General features: G+C 35.9%; 1 protein-coding gene across 1 annotated transcript; it reads left to right on the top strand.

The window, feature by feature from the left end:
• The first annotated feature begins 12,801 nt into the window (after positions 1 to 12,801).
• LOC114378876 (NAD(P)H dehydrogenase (quinone) FQR1-like) lies at positions 12,802 to 18,621 on the top strand. Its single transcript, XM_028337468.1, has 4 exons — positions 12,802 to 12,824; positions 13,221 to 13,314; positions 17,676 to 17,941; positions 18,384 to 18,621. Exons 1-4 carry the CDS (start codon positions 12,802 to 12,804, stop codon positions 18,619 to 18,621), a joined length of 621 nt encoding a protein of 206 aa, XP_028193269.1.
• The last annotated feature ends 2,164 nt before the right edge of the window (positions 18,622 to 20,785 follow it).

Here is a 20,785-nt window from a genome sequence, read left to right as displayed (position 1 = left end):
AAGTTTCCGTAACTTTACGAAAAAAGAATCACCAAAAAACAGCAGAAGGGGGTGTACTTAGTAAAAATGGGGGTGCAAATAGCACCCAGGCCCACTTGGGCCCTCCAGAATATTCCTCCAGAAGGCGGTTGCTTCTGGAGGAAGCAACCTGGCTCGCCTGGGCGAGCTGAGCTCGCCTGGGCGAGCTGGGCGGCAACCACCTCCCCTATTTTGCTATAAATAGGGGAGGAAGTGAAGAAGAAAAGGGTTCAGCCCCTTTGGCACTTCTCTCTCTTTCGAATTTGCTTGGAAAAATCGTTTCCGTGAAGAAAATCTAAGCCGAGGCGCTTCCGAAACGTTTCCGTAACGTTTTCCGTGAAGAATTTCGCAAAGGTTTCAACCGTTCTTCGACGTTCTTCATTCGTTCTTCATCGTTCTTCGATCTTCAACGGGTAAGTACCTCGAACCAAGCTTTTCGATTCATTCTATGTACCCGTAGTGGTCCACACTGTGTTTCGTGCATTTTTATTCTCGTTTTGTTTACTTTTTATACCCCCTGTTGACGTGCTTAAGCCATTTTACTTAAGTCATTTCTCGCTTAACTTAAAAATAAAATAAATTTCCACCGAACGTTTGAATTGTATTATCCATTAACTTCGGTTAAAATAAATTCCGACCGTTCGGTCGTGCCGTAACCACGTTGGAAATCAAAAAAAGGTAAAAAATAATATAATAATCAAAAAGACATCTTTTAGTAAAATAAAGCGGAAAATCAATCGGACGTTTTCTCTTTGGGATTTCTCATTCTTAATCGAATTGATTAATAACTAAAGTGAAACTAAAGGCTAAAATCAATTCGCCTAGTCAAGCTCGTCCATAAAAATAGGCTTTTGAAGTTTGTCATTTCATTTTCTCACTAAGTAAAATGGATCATTTTTAAGGTCCAACGCCTTAAAATGATCACCTCTTAAAGTAAAAAAGAATCACTTGATAAGAAAGAACTACGTAGGTCTGATTTTCTCATCCCAAATTGAGGAATACGTAGGAGCAAAGGGAAACACCCTTGTCGACCACAAAAAGAGAAAATATAAAAAGGGTATAAAGGATATAGAGACATAAAAAGGGAACATAAAAAATCAAAGTCATGTTTGCACATTCGATTAAAGGCTGCCGTCCCTTGGGGCGGACGTGTGGGGTGCTAATACCTTCCCCGTGCGTAAATACAACTCCCGAACCTTTCACTTAAAAGTTCGTAGATCGCGTCTTTTCCGGTTTTTCCGACGTTTTCCTCAAATAAACGTTGGTGGCGACTCCGCGCGTATTCCTTTCGTGGAACACGCCTCCCGCGAGTCTCGCGTCGCCCTCCCGCCGAAGGGTAGGTTGCGACACCTGTATCAAGCGATCTGCTCCTAGTCAGGATCACATCATCTTGACTTTTGGCATTTTCATAAAATTTGGTGAGCGCTTCTCTCTGGGTTCCTTGTTGAACCAATCTCAGACTTATCAAGGTAATCCTTGTGGTGTCTACCCTGACTTATCTTCCTTCACTGGAAGTGGCGTCATCCAAATCTCCGTAGCCTGTATCAAGCGATCCGCTCTAGTCAGGATCACATCATCTTGACTTTTGTCATTTTCATAAAATTTGGTGAGCGCTTCTCTTTGGGTTCCTTGTTGAACCAATCTCTGACTTATCAAGGTAATACTTGTGGCGTCTTCCCTGACTTATCTTCCTTCACTGGAAGTGGCGTCATCCAAATCTCCGTAGCCTGTATCAAGCAATCCGCTCCTAGTCAGGATCACATCATCTTGACTTTTGGAATTTTTATAAAATTTGGTGAGACCTTCTCTCTGGGTTCCTTGTTGAACCAATCTCAGACTTATCAAGGTAATCCTGGCATCTACCCTGACTCATCTTCCTTCACTGGAAGTGGCGTCATCCAAATCTCCGTAGCATGTATCAAGCGCTCCGCTCCTAGTCAGGATCACATCACCTAAGACGATATGCTTGCCGGACATGATTAAAGAAATGAAAAAAGCAAACTCACCAACAATGGCTTTAGCAAGTATGCAAACAAAATGTCTACTATAATAGTAGATGAGGAATGAAACGTGTTTGGCATTAGTAATAAGGCCAACCTTCTTTACGTTGGAATTAATAAAGGCACCAAAACCGCTACCGACTTAAGAGTAAGAGATGTTGAGATCTTCTTTGGCCCAATCTTTCAAAGCAGGTAACTCTTCTCCCGAAATGGTAAGTCCCAAAATCCATTGAACATCCCAAAGAGTTGAACTCATCATCCAAAAAGGGAAAACGAATCCATTCACAGCAGTCGACTAGAAGCTCATGAATGTGAATAGTAATGGCTAATTGGAGGTAATTTCTTTTTGAGAAAAGGAAATCATCTCGTAAATACCCCATTGCTTCCAATCGACTTCCTTTTCTGTCGAAACCTTATCTTACTAAGTAGTATAATTGGGAATCATGTGTGCTCATGTTTGGAAATAAGGAGGAAGTTTGGCCAAACTGTAATTCTCAGCATTGATGGGCAAAGGAGTTTCAGTTGAATAGAGGAAGTTGTTGAGAAAATCATCACTCCAACCAAGGAGAAAGTAGAAGGTTGGAGAGTGAATAATCCATCCTATTTAAGAATGGAACCCAACATCAAATAGTCATAGAGTTGCTCAATATCATGAAGGGTTTCTAGGTTGAGTGCATCAACATCATCTTCGTGATCCATAGGGATGTTGGAGTTGGTAACTTTGAAATTGATGCCAACAAACACTGAGAAGAGAATAAGGTTCGCATGAAAGATGGGTTTTGAAGTTTAGTGAAGAAGAATCAAGATGGATGAAGGGTGATTTAAAGAATGTGAATAACGGTAATGAAGGATAAAGTGGTTTTGTAATGATAACATATTTCAACTTCATGAAATTAGTTGATAAATGTCATTTGTTGGTAACTGAATTTAAGAATTCAGTAACTAAGGAAAAGTTAAGTACAAAGAGTCATTCGAAGAAATTTCTTGGTTGTCAATGGCATAGGAGGTGTCGATATTGGGATATGCCAATTGAGGATAATTGTTAGGCCTGAGGAATGTGGAAGCCCAATTGGTGATAAAAGACTATTAGCATGCTAAAATAGGGATTGACAAGGTTAAAACTGAGTGGAGTGGCTAGAGAATATATGATTCCTAAACTTTAGGAGCACGATAAAGTAGTGGGCGAACCTGTTTGTGGGGATAGGATCCCGATTTATGCTGATCGATCTATTAGTCTAAAAATACTCAAAGTTATAACTGGAAAAGGACCTTCAACTCAAATTCAAATCAGTTTATCTTATTTTTTTTAGTCATTACCTTTTCGCAATTTACTCAGTTTTCTATTATTTCCAGCTTTTCAAATTCCTTTACAGTTTTTCCTTTTACCATTTTCAAATTAGTTTCTTGATTAAGTATTTCACCTGCACCAAATGCTTTTTGGAGTGACTTGGGAATCCATTGTTAGGAAGCATATTTTCCTTTTTAATGTCAATCGCTTGTACGTTATTTTGGAATCCTGTTTAAACTTTTAGTCGAAACTATCAATTAGTTTTCACACGACAACAACCATAAACCTCTTCAAATATTTGGGACTTAAAAAATAATAAATCCAACTTTTCTTTCAATTGTGTTGATATTATGGATCAAGTGATATTGGTTTGGATTTTCAACACCTCGGGAAACTGGTCGAGATAGATTAGATGACAACACCTTTTTCCTATCTTTCTTATTGGGAAGGCAATCTTATATTATGGCCTTTGTATCTTGCCCGGCCCAAAAATAGAACCCATCCCCTCCTTTTGATCCATTCATTTCTGCAAGCTGGGGGCATCCAGGGCTAATCCCCCAGTCTATTGCATAACCTAAAAAAACTATAAGTAAAGTATGAAAGGTGTGCTCTACCTGGTGACTAAGAAATTGGTTTGCACTTTGAAGTGATGATGTCCTAAGAACACACTCATTCTTTAGCTGTAGAGAGACTTTTGAATTGCGAGGTAACATTATGAGCTCAATATATACAAGTGTTATTCCATGAAATAACTTTAATTTCAAATCATTTACTTGCTTTAATCTATGAAGGTTACAAGTGGGGACAAACCTTGGATTTGCATAGGGGTTTATGCCTCTCCAAACCCTATTATCCGTCGCTAGCTCTGGGATCATCTCCTTATGCGTCCCTCGGTCCAACTCCCATGGATCTTTTTGGGAGATTTTAATGATGTTTTGCTCCCTTCTGGTATATTTAATCACAATCAGGCAGATATTTTTAATGATAATATTACTATATGTGATTTGTTGGATATGGAGCTTTTGGGTGGAAAGTTTACTTGACACCAAACAGGAACGAGTAGTATTCCTCTTCATAAAAAGCTGGACAGAAGTTTGTGTGATCTTTATTTGAGAATGCATTTCCCTATAAGCTATTATTGAAGTCTTGTTGAAATGTCATTTTGATCATAACCCCTTGATGCTAAGATGTGGTGGTTTCCCTGGTGCTAGTGCTGCTCATCCATTTTGTTTTGAAGTTGCTTGGTATACCCACTAGGATTATAGGTCCTTAGTGGGCCATGCCTGGTCTCAAAGAATCAGAAATGTTGTGGGGGCCTTGGAAGAGGTTAAAGATGCTTAAAAAATCTTTAACAAAGAGATTTTTGGCAATATCTTCAGGCGCAAGAGAGAGCTTGAGGCTAGAATTCGTGGAATTGAAAGATCTTTGAAGAATGTGGATTCCACCACTTTGGCTATTCTTTATCACAAGCTTCAGAAGGAATATGAAACAGTGCTCATTTAGGAAGAAACTCTCTGGTACTAGAAGGCCAGGGAAGATTGGGTGAGGTTAGGGAGTAAGAACTCAGCTTTCTTTCATGCCCAAACTGTTGTTAGAAGAAAAAGTAATAAGATTCATGGGTTATTCCTTAATCCGTGTATTTGTTGTAATAACTTTGATCAACTTCAAGCTCATGTTGTTGAGTTCTTCAAGAGGCTGTTTTGTGTTACTGAAGGTAACATTTTGCATTTTTCCCTCCCTCTTGCCCCGATTCTTTTTGGTCAAGACTCTATCTCTTTCCCAGCTAGATACAAAAGAGGTGTATATATGCTCTGCAGAGTATGAAATCTTATGAGTCTCTCAGCCCAGATGGGTTTTAGCCTTTCTTCTATAAGTTATTCTGGGATGTTGTTTGGCTTTTTGTGAAAAATGCCTTTGAGAGTGTCACTTTTGATACTAAGGTTGTTGAAACTTTATTTAGTTCTGCTTATTAACAAAGTGCACCTAAATTTATTAAGGATTTTAGACCCATCAGTTTGTGTAATGTGTTGTACAAGCTGATATCTAAATTTCTTGTTAACAGATTAAGACCTTTCTTGCAGACTTTAATTGGTCCACTTTAGAGCAGTTTCATTCCAGGGAGAAGCACATGTGATAATGTTATTATCTTGCAAGAGGTGATTCATAGTTTGTCCAGGTCTAAGAGGAAAAATGGTGATGTTATTTTTAAAATTGATATGGAGAAGGTTGATGGTAGAGTTGAGTGGACCTATTTGTAGAAAGTTCTTATTGATAATTGATTCCCGGATAATGTGGCTAGGCTAATCATGACTTTGGTCTCATCTGCATCTGTGTCTATTCTTTGGAATGGGAGTAGATTCCCGGCTTTCTTCCCAAAGCGAGGTTTGAGGCAAGGGGACTACCTCTTCCCTTATTTGTCTGTTTTATGTATGAAAGACTGGGGGCCAAGATTAGTGAAGCTTTTGTGAATGGTGATTGGGCTCCTATTTCTTTGTCTAGAGGTGGGTCTAGAGGTTCTTGGCAGATAATGTGCCTCTTCTCCCAAGAAAAACCTTCCAAGTTGAGATTTGTCTTGAATCTTTTGAATGATTTCTGTCTAGGATTAGGCTTTAAAGTGAATGTTGATAAGCCTAAAGCCTTTGCATATAAAGGGGTCACTAACCACCGTAAGAGTAAATTGGCTGCTTTTATTGGTAGTTGATTAGATGATAGTTGATAGTTGATAGTTTTAGAGAATTGTTTTAGAAAGAAGGCTATGTCATTAATTTCTTGGATGATCAATTACAACATACCAATTGCCTATTTATAGGCTCAAGTCACCAACCTCTCGATGGTGGTGAATGTTTCTACATTACTTTAGGTCTTTCTAGAGTTTTCATGATAGATTAGTATCATGATAGTTCTAGGTTCTTCTATCTTATACATACACTTATAGTTCTAGATTGTTCTACCATATTCATACACATTATAGTTCTAGATTGTTCAACACACTATAGTTCTAGGATATTCTACCATTTTCATACATATTATATTTAAGAATATTCTAGAAATTTGTAGCAATTTCAACACTCCTCCTTGATGCAAATTTCTGTGACTCCGAGCATAGCTCATAATTCTTCAAATCTTGGTCTCGGCAATGCCTTCGTGAATATGTTTGCAATTTGATCTTCTGTTTTGTAGTAGTCGAGTTTGATCTCTTTAGTTACTTCAGCTTCTCTGATAAAGTGATACTTGATTGTTATGTGTTTTGTTCTGTTGTGATGAACTAGATTCTTCGCCATTACAATTGCTGATTTGTTGTCACAGTTGATTTTAGTAGGCTCATCTTGTTTTTCTCCAATGTCTTCAAGTATCCTACAAAGCCATATAGCTTGACTCGTTGCTTCATCGGCTGCCACATACTCTGCTTCTGCTGTTGATTGTGCTACTGTAGCTTGCTTCTTTGACGCCCAAGAGAACATTTCCGATCCTAGTGAGAAAGCATAGCCAGAGGTACTCTTCATATCATCTGCCGAACCTGCCCAATCACTGTCGGTGTAGCCAAGTAATTCTGAGTTGGTTTCGGTAGTATACCATATACCGAACTCTTTTGTTCCTTGTAGATACCTCAAAATTCTTTTTCCTGCTCCAAAGTGTATTTGACTTGGGCTTTGCATGAATCTTGATAGAAGACTTGTAGCATACATTATGTCAGGTGTAGGCTCACTCTTGCTCCTCCTGAATCCTCGATCCATGAAATACTAATCGATTATGCTTTACCATGCTCGAGGTGCTTGCTTCAAACTGTAGAGTGCTTTTCTTAGTCTTAACATTTTGCTTTCTTTGCCTTCAGACACGAATCCTTGTGGATGCTCCACTTAGATCTCTTCTTCAAGTACGCCGTTAAGGAAGGCGGATTTGACATCTAGTTGATGGATACTCCATCCTTTTTGTGACACAAGATCTATTAGAGCTCTTATGGTATCAAGATGAACTACTGGTGCAAATGTCTCATTGTAGTCAATTTCAGGTTGCTATGAGTAACCCTTAGCTACTAGCCTTGCCTTGTGTTTCTGTATGGTGCCATCAGGGTTGAGCTTTTTCTTATAGACCCACTTTACCCCAATGATATATTTTCCATGGGGACGATTTACTAACTCCTATGTGTTGTTTTTCTCGATCATTTGTATCTCTTCTTCCATTGCCTTGACCCATACTTCCTGCTTTGACGCTTCTTCAAAGCTTCTAGGTTCAAGTATGGCCAAGTTACAGGTTTCATATATGTCCACCAAAGATCTTACTCGTCTTGGAGTAGACTCTGGTGATGATAGTTCTTGATCTTGTTATTGTGGTGGAGGTGAAGGTGGTTCACCTGGGTCTTCTTCCTCAGCTTCTGCTTGAGGTAGTTGAGCGGGTATAAGAACGTTCTTCTCCACTTTTTCTTCATCCCAATTCCAAGAAGCATACTCATCAACTTCAATATCTCGACTGATGATGAGTTTCTTAGTTTGCAAGTTGTAGACACGGTAGCCCTTAGAGATATTGCTATACCCAAGGAAGATACCTCGTATAGTCTTGTCTTCAAGCTTATGCCTCTTCACGTCTGGAATATGAATGTAGCATATAGATCCAAAGACCCTTAGGTGCTTTGCTGATGGCTTCTTCCCGTTCCAAGCTTCAATTGGAGTCTTGTCTTTTACAGACTTAGTTGGACATCTGTTGAATATGTAAACAACAGTGTAGACTGCTTCAACCCATAATGTGTTAGGTAGTCCCTTCTCCTTGAGCATCGATCTAGCCATTTCCATAACTGTGCGATTCTTTCTCTCGGACACTCCATTTTGTTGAGGAGAATATGCAACTATAAGTTTCCGCTCAATGCCTTCATCCTCACAAAATCTTTCAAACTCGCGAGAGGTGTACTCTTTGCCGCGATCACTTCTTAGTACTTTTATCTGTTTTCCACTTTGATTTTCAGCAAGGGCCTTGAACTTTTTGAATACTCCAAAGACTTCTGATTTTTCTTTTAGAAAATATGCCCATGTCATTCTAGAGAAGTCATCAATGAAGAGTATGAAGTACCTATTGTTCTCATGTGATGGCATCCTCATTGGTCCACAGACGTCCGTATGTATCGGCTCCAATAGATCTTTTGCTCTCCATGCTCCGCTTGTTGAGAAAGTAAATCGGTGTTGCTTACCAAGGAGACATCCTTCACACACTTCATTGTTCTCCTTTATGCTTGGAAGATCTCTCATCATGTTCTTCTCATGTAACAACTTCAAGGCATGTGTGTTGAAGTGGCCAAATCTTCGATGTCATAGCCATGAATCATCAACTCGTACCTTCATGGCAATGTTTGTTGCATATTTTAAATTTAGAGGGAAGCTTCTATTGCTCTTATTCATCTTTACTTGGGCTATCTCAGACCTTTTATTTTTTTTGTCTAAGATTTTGCATACACCTCCTTCAAAGTGAAGTGTGTAGCCTCTCTCCATCATTTGGCCAATGCTTAGAAGATTTTCTTTTAGGCTGGGAACTAGTAAGACATCATGAATGAGTCGCGTACCTTTATCTGTCTCCACCATGACAGTGCCTTTGCCTTTTGATTCAACCACACTTCCATTTCCCAGTCGAACTTTGACTTTGACAGACTCATCAATGCTTTTGAAAATAGTCTCATCCTTGGCCATGTGATTGCTACATCCACTATCCAAGTACCAGCTTCCTCCCTTTTCTTTTATTGAGTCTTGAGTGGTATAGAACATACATTGTTCTTGATCATGCTCCTCTGCGATATTGGCTTGATGCCTATTTTTGTTGCGACAAATTTTCTCTACATGCCTGAACTTCTTGCAATGGTTGCATTGTGGCATATTACGGAACCAACAATTTTTCTTTGCGTGGCCTTGCCTTTTGCATATATTGCATGGAGGATTTTTATCTATTTTGTTCTTAAGGAAATTCCTAGAACCTTCTCTTCTTCTGGAAGTTTCTCCATAATTTTTGTTTCCTCCATTTTCTTTGTTTTGGGTCTGAAATTTAAACTTTGACTGGAAGGCATTTTCAAGTGTATCTTCTTTATGCCTATACAGTCTTTGCTCATATGCTTCAAGAGAGCCCACAAGTTCTGTCTCTGATAGAGTGGACAAATCTTTGGTTTCCTCAATCGTTGTCACAATTGGGTCAAACTTTTGGGGCATAGTAATTAGAATTTTCTCAACAATTTTCTTGTCAAGAATATCTTCCCCAAAAGCTCTCATTTGACTAACTATTTCTTTAACTTTAGAATGGTAATTTTTAACTGTCTCAGACTCTTTCATCTTCAATAGTTCAAAATCTCTTCTTAGAGATTGAAGTTTAACGGCACGTACCTTAACACTTCCTTGAAACTCCTCCTGCAATGTGTTCCATGCTTCTTTGGCAGTCTTAGCTCCCATAATTCTTGGGAAAATTGGATCAGTCACTGCTTGTTGCAAGGTGAACAACGCCTTTGAATTTTTCTGTTTATTTTTATTCAACTCTTTTTCTTGAGATGCATTAAGAGCTGAAGTATCTGCGGAAACGGTGAAGCCTTCTTCTACTATGTCCCATAAATCTTGAGATGAAAAATATGTTTCCATTTTAACACGTCAGAAATCATAATTTTCACCATTGAAGATAGGGACAGAAATAATTGACGATTGAGTAGTGTTATCCATAGCTTAGAAAAAATATTATTGGAGTGGGTTAATAGTACAAAGGAAATTTTTGAAGTAGTTGGGAGGATTTTGGAATGGTAGGTAGGTAATATAACTACGTCCAATGTATGACCGAACGTAGCTCTGATACCACTATTGATAGTTGATTAGATGATAGTTGATAGTTGATAGTTTTAGAAAATTGTTTTAGAAAGAAGGCTATGTCATTGATTTCTTGGATGATCAATTACAACATGTCAATTGCCTATTTATAGGCTCAAGTCACCAACCTCTCGATGGTGGTGAATGTTTCTACATTACTTTAGGTCTTTCTAGAGTTTTCATGATAGATCAGTATCATGATAGTTCTAGGTTCTTCTATCTTATACATACACTTATAGTTCTAGATTGTTCTACCATATTCATACACATTATAGTTCTAGATTGTTCAGCACACTATAGTTCTAGGATATTCTATCATTTTCATACATATTATATTTAAGAATATTCTAGAAATTTGTAGCAATTTCAACAGTTTTAACTTAGAATAATTTTACGAATGATATTGGTAAATATATGGGGTTTAAGCTTGCCCATGGGAGACTGACTACCCGAATTTTTTATGAAGTGTTGGAGAAGGTTAGTAGCAGATTGGCTTCTTGGAAAGGTGAGATTTTGAATAGACCTGGGAGAATCACCTTGGCCAATTCTGTTTTGTTTGCGATTGCTGCTTATACTATGCATGTTCTTCTGAAGTGACGAAGTGCCAGATGCTATTTCTTTGGATAATAGCCTATTAGGTGTTTATTCTGCTCGATCTGGGTATAGATGGCTCATTGACAAAAATCATGAGCATAGCAATACTCGGAATTGGCTTTGGAAATCCAAGCTCCCCGAAAACATTTTATTTTTCATTTGGCAAGTGTGTAATCATGCTCTGCCAACCAGCAAGATGATCCAGAATAGACATATTCCTATCTCCCCTACTTGTCCAAGGTGCAATCATGTGTTGGAGGATTTTTTTTTTTCACTTATTTTTTTCAGTGTAGGAAGGTTGTGTCCTTTTGGCAAAGCTTGAGCTTGGATATTGGGATTAGTGACGTTGCGGGGACGACTCCCTCCCCGGATTGGTGCGTAATTCTTTCAAGCATTTTGGTTCTATTTTCCCAGTGGCTCTTTGAGAAGTTTGGAAAGCTAGAAACTCCCAGGTCTTTTCTAACAAAACTGTGCCAGGGTGGCAGATTTCTGCCTTGGTGGATACCATCAATAGTGTTTTCAAAGTGCATGGGGATGCTTTGTCCTCCAGGAGTCCGAGATTGGTGCAGTGTATCCTCCCTTCTCCCCTGCGGTAGCGGTTTATGTTGATGGCAGCTGCTTGGGTCCCCAGGTTTGTCGGGCTTTGGTGGTCTTATTTGTGATGCGGTTGGATAGTGGGTTTTAGTGGTTTTTCTGGCTTCTCGGGTAATCTGAAACCAGAGTTGCTTGCTATTTATTTCGGCATAAAGTTAGCCTGGGATAGGGGGTTTAGACATGTAATGTGTGTTTCAGACTCACTTTTGTTGTTTCTCTTGCCAAGGAAGAGACTATATTGTTTCATAAATATGCAGCAATTATTGCTGCTATCAAGGAGCTTTTGCGCAGACAGTGGAGTGTGAATCTTCTTCATTTCTTGAAGGACGGAAATGCCTGTGTTGATATTCTTGCTAAGATGGGTAACCAGCATCTATGGTGCTTCTCCTGGATGCTGATGCGAGGGGTGTGACTTATCAGATGCTGTAGTTTGTTTTCTTTTGGTTTTTCCTTGTTTTCGCCTTTCAAAAAAAAAACTCTTATATTCGGATTTCTTGAATATTTTGTGAATACCATTGTGATTTCTATTCATTTTAGGGTCGTAATTATATCTTTTGTATGTAATCCATTCTCTCTACATCTTTTGACGATAAAAGAAAACAATTGAAAGTCTGATTGAAATTAGTTTTGGAGGAATTTAATATTTTTTAACATTTTAACAATTCCTTTATGCTCTTGAACTTCCGTCGTTTGTCTAGCATTTATGGGTATGGATAACTCGTCAATCCAAACAGATCGACTCAATTAAACACTTTGATTTCGGTTTTATTATTGTTTAGATAGAATGCAATCCGATGTGTTCAAACCCCGTTGTCTTTCAGTTTAGGTAACGAATTTTTTTATTTAAACTTGCAAACTTGATGTCTCAACCTGTTGAGGTAACATTATATTTTTAATAATTATTTATATATTTTTGTTACTTAAATAACATCTTTAAATTAAAAAAACAAAATGGAAAAATGATTTAATTACAAAAAAATATAAAATATTGAATAACTACATATTTTTATCGAACATAAAAATTAATGTTAGCACCCAACACAGTTAATAATCTTTGTTGTATAATTTAAATTTTGAGTTGTATAATTCAAATATTATTATAAAAGTTAACAGATAATTTGTGATTGATAGTGAGATAAAAAGCCATTAATATTGTGGTGCATAGACTTCATATTTACTCTTAAATTTTAAAAATAACAATTCAGGAGTGTAAATAATTAAAATTTGAATAGGAAGCACGAATTATTATATATAAACTTCCTGTCTTCTAATTCTCATGTATAAAAAAATAAAATAAAATTTGAGGAAACAAAAGAAGTTTTGAAAATCTAAATATAACCGGCAATAACAAATCATGTAATATTCAGGAGTTAGTTGAATAATATAGGGTCGATGGTTGGCACTTCCCTCCATTTCACAACTTTTAACTAACAACACTAACGAGAGAGAAAGTCGAGAAGCACAGATCTTGGAGGATCGATCATCAATGACCGTCAAAGTCTATATTGTGTATGCACTTTTCAACCCTTCTTGTTTTCACTAATAATTGATTCTTTTTGTCATGTTCGTTTTAATTTCATGGCCAAGATGGGTTTTCTTTTACAAGTCACAAAAAGACTACAATATTAATTGACAATTCAAGAATTTGATGCTTGAGATATATGGATTTTTTTATGCAAATAAATTTACTGATTAATAAAGTTTCAAAAGACTACAACACTGACTTCAATCATCTGGTGTTTTATAGGATATCTAATGGTAAAACACAGCCTTGATGTTCCTAACAATATTGCAATTATATTTTTATGTATCTTTCTTTGATAAGCATCTCCCCTTTCTTTTTATTCTCAAGTGAATTAATCAACTAGTTTCTGCTAGAATGAAAATTTATCATTACTTTGACAGTTACTACGCAATGCATGGAAATGAAGAAAGACTGGCAAAGGAAGTGGAAAAAGGTGCTAACTCTGTAGAAGGTGTTGAGGGCAAACTATGGCAGGCATGTATGTGTGTAAGTTTCAAAATTATTTCAGTTCTTCTAATCCAATCATTCTCCTTTTTTCACAGCATAAAATTGAAGCATTGTTTTTAAGTGTAACTCAAAATCATTGTTCTTGCTTTCTTCTGACTTTTGCATTAATTGAATTCAAACATTCTGTTAGCCTATGATTCGTCGTGACCATATATTATTTTATAAGAAGTCGTTCCCTTGTATTAGCTAATCAAGGAATAGATTAAAACAGAATTAGTTATTCTGATATGTATGTAAATATATTTTTTAATAAAAAAAGGAAAATACTTTGATGGAGAAAATGTAGATAAGTTATTTAAGATTATGACAGAAGTATGTCAACGGGCAGTGCATCAGTTTTTCTATACAACATTTCCTACATTGCTTTCTTTTATGGTCTTTCAATTATTATTTTTCACTAAAAATTTTGTTTTCTCCCTTTTTTCACTATTCACCTACACGAAGTACTTTCTAGAGTATCTTGAAAACCCATTGTCAAGGAGTAGATTCTCCTTAGCATAAATCATTTGATCATTATTTGGGATCAAGTTGAAGCAAGGTTGGCAGAAACATATTTCAGATGACTTTAAATTTTTATGCGACAACAAATTGGCACACCCATTTCACAAAAAATCCTATCTTCTCCCTTTCTTCACTATTCACCTACACAAAGCACTTTCTAAAGTATCTTGGGAACCCATTTCCAAGGAGTAGATTCTCCTTGAGATAAATCATTTGATCATTATTTGGGATCAAGCAAGGTTGGCCGAAACATATCTCGGATGACTTATAAAAATTTTATACGACAACAAATTGACACATCCAGTATGACCACATAGGTAAAAACATTCATAAATCTAATGAGAGAAATCTCGAAAGTATGAAATTTAGTTAGAATAAAAATGATTATTGTAAGGCAACCGAGACATTTACCATAGGTATGTCTGCTTTTGGCAACTTCTTCTACTGCTCAAGCGGTACTGAACATGCCTGCCCAAATCAGTACACCATCTACTATGGCAGACACACTATCATTAGACAAACTTACTCTCATGGAAACCTCTATGGCAAAACAACATATCAATATGGGGATAGATGATCTCATGTATCAATTGTCCAAACTGTTAGCAGATGTCACCAAGCCTAAGCTTCGTAGTGAATTTCGATCAATAGGCCGAAGAATTTGAGAATGGTCGTGGGAATTTTAGAGAAATTAAATTCTGCTACTTTAGTAGTATAGGGGTATACAGACCAGCTGAACCAAGGCCATGTGATTTCGGAAAGAGCCACATAGGTATCATCGTACACTCAGGTAGAACCTTTACCACAAGTTCAACCGAATGACTTTTCGGTAGAATTGGTATAGGTTGTTCAGTCGAATTCAGTTCAGGCGTATTTGGTTCCGTTGTATCAGTTGATTTCAGGTCAACCAAATTCAGATAAACTATATTGGCTGAATTTGGTTCATCCATTTCAGCTGAATTCAAGCCAATCGAATTTGGTTCAGCTCGACTAGTCAAATTCAGTTCATGCAGGACCGGTTCAACTAATTCAGCCAAATCTGAATTAGCTAGCTCAGCCGAATTCAAATTGGCTAGGTCAGCTGAATTTGTCTATCTAGTTCAGTCGAATTCGAATCAGCTAGTTCATCCAAATTTGAATCAACTAGTTCAGACGAATGAGGTTCAGGTAGGACCAGCACTAGTACATTTGAGTTATGCTCAAATAGGACAAAATTTGCAGGTTCGACCGAATTTCACTCAACAAGTATCATATAGCCCATTCTTAACATAATTAAGTACATTAGCCACCGAATGCCCGGGGGGGGGAGGTACTGAATAAGTTACCAAATCAACATAACATACAAAATGGGTTGGTTCAATTGGCTAAAGGGGTCATCCAGTGTGGTATATTGGTATGTCGTATGTTATGTCAAATACAAGTGTTATCGGTGTAACTACACGGGCAAATAATTCTGGACGTGTTGGATATATATACTACGGGAGGCACAAAATACATGTTTGCAAAACATATTGATGATGGTTTGGGGAAGCAACCATGGAGTATTACTCCACCTACCTCTGCTGATCAACATGGATTTCAGCCTATGACCTTATGTGAGAAGCAACCCAAGACAATTGTCATGCAGAATTCGGCTCAGTCAGCAACTTCTTCAATTGTTGAACCAGGCATGTTAGCCGAAACCATGAAAATGTGTTTTGCATTCAGCTAAAACCGCTAACCAAGCTGACATATAGCAAACCTTATCCTGAGTCGATTGAAAAGATGAAGCCTTTGTCGAGGGGTTTTATTTCCAGATTTTACAACCTTTTCTAGTGAAGGTTACAAGTCTACGGTGGAAAGGAAAACCGAAATGAGTACCATAAGCTTCAATTGTTCCCACTATCTTTAACAAGAACTGCTTTCACTTGGTACTCTTGTTTGCCCTCTAATTTGGTACAAAGTTTGGCTAATATGGAGAGGGTCTTTCATAATTTTTTTTATAGACCTCAACCTAAAATCATGGTAGTTGACTTACTAAATATGAAACAACAAATGGATGAGACGACTACTAATTTCATAGAAAAATTTAGGAAGTTGAGTAATAAATGAATGGTACAATGACTTCCAAGAGTAGAATATGTTACTATGGTCATGAGTAACATGCACCCTCAACTAAGAGAGATGTTGCTCACACAAGATTGTCCTGACTTGAATCTTCTGACAACCAGAGTGTCTAGGATTGAACAAATCATTACTGAAAAACAAGAAGGGGGATCTAATTGGGATGGAGCCATACTTGGAGTCTGTTGAAAATTACGATAAGCTTGCCTAAGCAACCGATTATGACTACAATTTGGCAGCTAAAGTCATGGTAGTCAAATTCGTTATGGGAATGTTGTCCAAATGCTATTGAGGGTAAAGAGTTTCAACTTAGTTGAAAAAGGTATAATTGATTTGGCAGTTACAATTTCTAGTATGGTATAGTGTTTGACTTACGATTTCCTACATTAAAGGGTAGACTTGAGCAATGAAAACAAAAGACTGCACCAACTAAATAAGACAAGGTGGAGTGTTCTAGATCAGCTGAAGGTAGGGGGCATATAACTGTGTTATTTTAAGAATATGAGTCTACTTTCTGCAAACCAGTAGAGGTGAAGCTGGGGGCATATAGCATTGGTCGCAAAATATTGTAAGTTTACTTTCAGCAAACCCATTAGTTGCAAAAGATTCGAGTTTTCACAGTCGAACCATATTAGCTTGGGATCAAGGTGACATGCAGAAAATGTTCCCACAAGTATCAACTAGGAACTAGAGCATCAGCTAACAAGAGGATATAATGCCAAAATTGATTACAAACCAACAATGGTTGAAGCAAAGGGCAACCATAAGTATAACAAGTCCTAACTTGTACCAAGCCTAATAACTCATAAAATCAAAGCTAACTGAGTCATAAACATTGGTTAAGATTATGATAGAGGACCATGTCAACACCTAGTGCATTAGAAGCATTAAAAGAAAAAGATCACGGTTCCTTAAAAATAGGAAGAAGTTATGCAAAAGTTGTAAGTCTTGATCGGATAGGAGGGTCCACCACAACTTTATAACTTTCCATTAACTTCAAGAAGTATAAGATTCCTTAGCCTATAAATAGACCTTATACTTCAAATTCTAAGAAGACCCAATCAATCAAACACAAGCCTATTTATCTTGCACTTATTTCATCACTTTTCTTTACGGTTTCTATCATTTATTGCTTTCATTTAAAACTTTTCTTTATAGCCTTTCCTTTATTGTCTTCCTTATTGTTTTCCTTGATGACCTTTCAACCATTACCTTTCACGCAAAATCCTATCTTCTCCCTTTCTTCTTCGTTCACCTACACTAAGGGTTTTCCAAAGTAGCTTGATAACCCATAGCCAAGGAGTATATTCCCTTTCTTGACATAAATCGTTTGATTATTATTTGAAATCGTGTTGAAGCAAGGCTGGCCGAAACTTATTTTGACTAACTTTAAATTTTTACGTGACAACAATTATTATATTTTCTATTAGTCTCTGATAGCTTTCTGGAATTAGGACATACATGTTTGGCTAAACTTATCTAAAAGCACTTTTAGGAGATGAATATAAGAAGAAGAAATAAAATGAGCTCCTCAATAAGATAAAATTAGCTAATTTCATTTTTTTCTTCTATTAAAAGTGTTTCTAAATAAGCTTAACCAAACAGGTCATTATCCTATATAAACTCTCGTACCTTTCTCTTACAATGATAAGAAGATTATTATTCAGTTTTTTTTTCTTTCTCTTCCAATTACAATACCTTTATTTTATTGAACACATAAGCAGGTACCGGAGACACTATCAGCCGAGGAACTTGCTAAGCTGGGTGAACCAACCAAGGCTAAGAGTGATGTACCAATCATTACCCCAAATGAGCTCTCTAAGGCTGATGGTTTTTTCTTTGGTTTCCCAATAATATTTGGAAAGATGGCTTCTCAGTTTAAGGCTTTTATAGATGAAACCGGAGATCTATGGAAAGCAGAAGAACTTGCAGCCAAGCCTGCTGGGATCCTCATCACCACCTGTTGCCAAGGTGGTGGAAAAGAGATAGTGTAAGACCCTCTATCTGTATTTGTAATTTTTGGATCAATTACTAAAATGAATGAAAATTGTTTAAATATCTTTTTAGTTTGCCAAATTTTAACCAAGCTTACTTTTTTCATCTCCCACATTTAAAAGTGATTTTTAGTCTATGTAATTTGAAACTAATCCGTTTTTGTTGTTGTGATCATTTAAGGTACGTTTGGATAAACTTGATTAAAAAAACTTAATGAAGAAGAAAATAAAAAGAAAAAATAAAATGTTTTTCCATATGCTACATAACTTATGCATTAACTAACTTGGGAAAATTAAACTCTCTCATATTAGCTTCTCCAAAAGTTAATTTTTAACTTATTCATAAACTAATTTTAGTTTATGAAAAAACTTATTTCATCAAAAAGATATTTAAATCATAAAAATATATTAATTATGAGAAATTGTTATCTATGACAGACATACTGCAATCACTCAGCTGGAAAAGCATAGAATGATATATGTTTCAACAGAAATTGGATACATATACTGTACTGGCATGGTCAAGGAGAACGAGGTGGAAGAGAAAGGTGAAGGTACGTATGGTGCAGGAACTTATAATGGAAGGGTGACGAATAGGTCAGAGTTGGCGGATGCATTCCAACGAGGGGTTTGTATTGCCGTCATCACAAAGATGTTCAAGGAAGCTGCTGCATAATGCTGGAGGGATACACCAAAATATTGCTATTTATGTTTTTTGGTCATGAATGTGTATACTGTTGAGTTCTGCTTTGGTTTTTGCATGCCTATGATTGTTTCTTTTCAAAAAATAAAAATGTTTGGTACTAACTACTAAGATTTGTTTTCATGATACATGTGGAGCATTGGTTGTTCTCTCACACGTGATAAAGATTGCCAAGTTTGAAGTAATTTATCTAAGAATATATGTTTGCAATTCTCATTGTAGCTTTAGTGTATTAAGGTGAAATTTATAGATAAGCAATGCCTATCAAAGAAATCTGAATTGTTAGTGAATATAGGTATAAAGATGTTACCCTGCCAATCAATTAAATCTAAAGAAGTGTTAAAATAGAGTATAAGAGAGAGAGAGTCTAGTTAATATTCCTGCACTTATTTTTATTGAAAAAAATTATATAACATACATTAAGATTTATAACTAGTACTCCATTTTTATAAAAGATTTTTGTGAAGAAAATTAGAAAAAAAATACAATCACATATATAATTAGAGAAATACTGTATCCTAAGGATACTAGTTAAGAAAATAAAAGAAAAAGATTGTTTCTCATATTTGATACTACTTTCAATAATTCTTTCATTTCCTATGATCCTTCTTCTATCTATAACTCTTTCTTTTGTATTTAAATTATTCATTTTTCTATAACACTTTCTTTTTCAGATAACATTTTCTTTAATTTAATATTGTTCTAAAGTGATTTTTTGAAAATGCTTAATTAAATACTTCTCATCGAAAATTACATGTTTTGCATACAAATCTTCATTGTCATTACCAAATGTAGATTTTTTTACCTGTTTCTAAAACTTGCATTTAGAACTTGTCTTCTCGTCATGACTAAAAAGAATTTGAATAACTTACCCCGATGATAGAATTCGAATAACTTGATTTTTCACAATTTGAAACACAAGGAGTTGTTAATTTGAATAAAAAGAATTCAGATCTCTTAGTCTTGCGATTCTAAGTCCCGCAAATCCAAAAAATTATTTTATTTGTTTAGAATCATTGTGAGAAGTTGTCAAATAAATTTTAGTAATGTTTAGGAAACTTATCCCGAATTCTCACCATCAACAATTAATTATAAACTATTAATATGTTCAATAAATATTTTTTTTATTAAATATAATATTTTAAGTGATGTTTTAGTTTCTAATTATAATATTTTTTAAAAGTTTTAACTTAAAAAATTAAATTGTGAAATTAATTTTTGTTTTTGTATAGATACATATACAATTAAAATTTTTGGACCCACACTTGGTCCTAAAATTGATGATTTAAAAGTTTTTGAAAATATAAAAAATAAGTGGAAATAGCTAACAAATCATGTAATAAATGAGCAGTTAATTAGTTGAATTATATATATATATATATATATATATATATATATATATATATATATATATATATATATATATATATATATATATATATATATGATCGATGGTTCGCACTTGCAGCCATTTCACTACTTTCAAGTTAAACCGTTTGTTTTCAGCGCGATACTAACGACAGAGAAAGTGGAGAAACAGAGATCTTGGAGGATCTTCAATGGTTGTCAAAGTCTATATTGTGTATGCGCACTTTTTAACCCTTCTTGTTTTCACTAATCGATTCTTTCTTTTTGTGTTGTGTGATCATGTAATGTTGATCTTAATTTCATTGCAGAGATGGGTTTTCTTTCATAAGTTGCAAAAAGGCTACAATGTTAAAGGAACTTGCTGAATAAATTCACTTGATTTTCTAAAACCAGACTTTTGCATTAGTTAAAATTGATGAATTATTTTTAAAGTATAACTCAAAACCTGACTTTTGCATGAGTTGAATTCAAGCATTCTGTTAGCATATGATCCTTCATTGTGACAATATATGTTTTCCAAGAAGTTTCTATTATTATGTTGAGTACTGTTATTCAGTACGAAATGATATATACACGAATGAGTACGAATTTAGTGACTTCTTTCTACTGGTTAAAGATTAAATTAAAAGAAAAAATTGAAAAACACAATTGAAGGAAACCATGTAACAACCGTTGATTTACATTTTTGTACTACTTTTCGTGATATGAACCCACATGGCACAAGGGCTGACTTAGGATCGTCTAGGATTAAACCTTGATGGAAAATGCG

This window comes from Glycine soja, chromosome 12 (assembly GCF_004193775.1).
Source record: "Glycine soja cultivar W05 chromosome 12, ASM419377v2, whole genome shotgun sequence".
In the NCBI taxonomy this organism is placed as follows: domain Eukaryota; kingdom Viridiplantae; phylum Streptophyta; class Magnoliopsida; order Fabales; family Fabaceae; genus Glycine; species Glycine soja.
The sequence above is the reverse complement of the archived record's forward strand: the minus strand, read 5'-3'. Positions and strand labels throughout refer to the sequence as shown.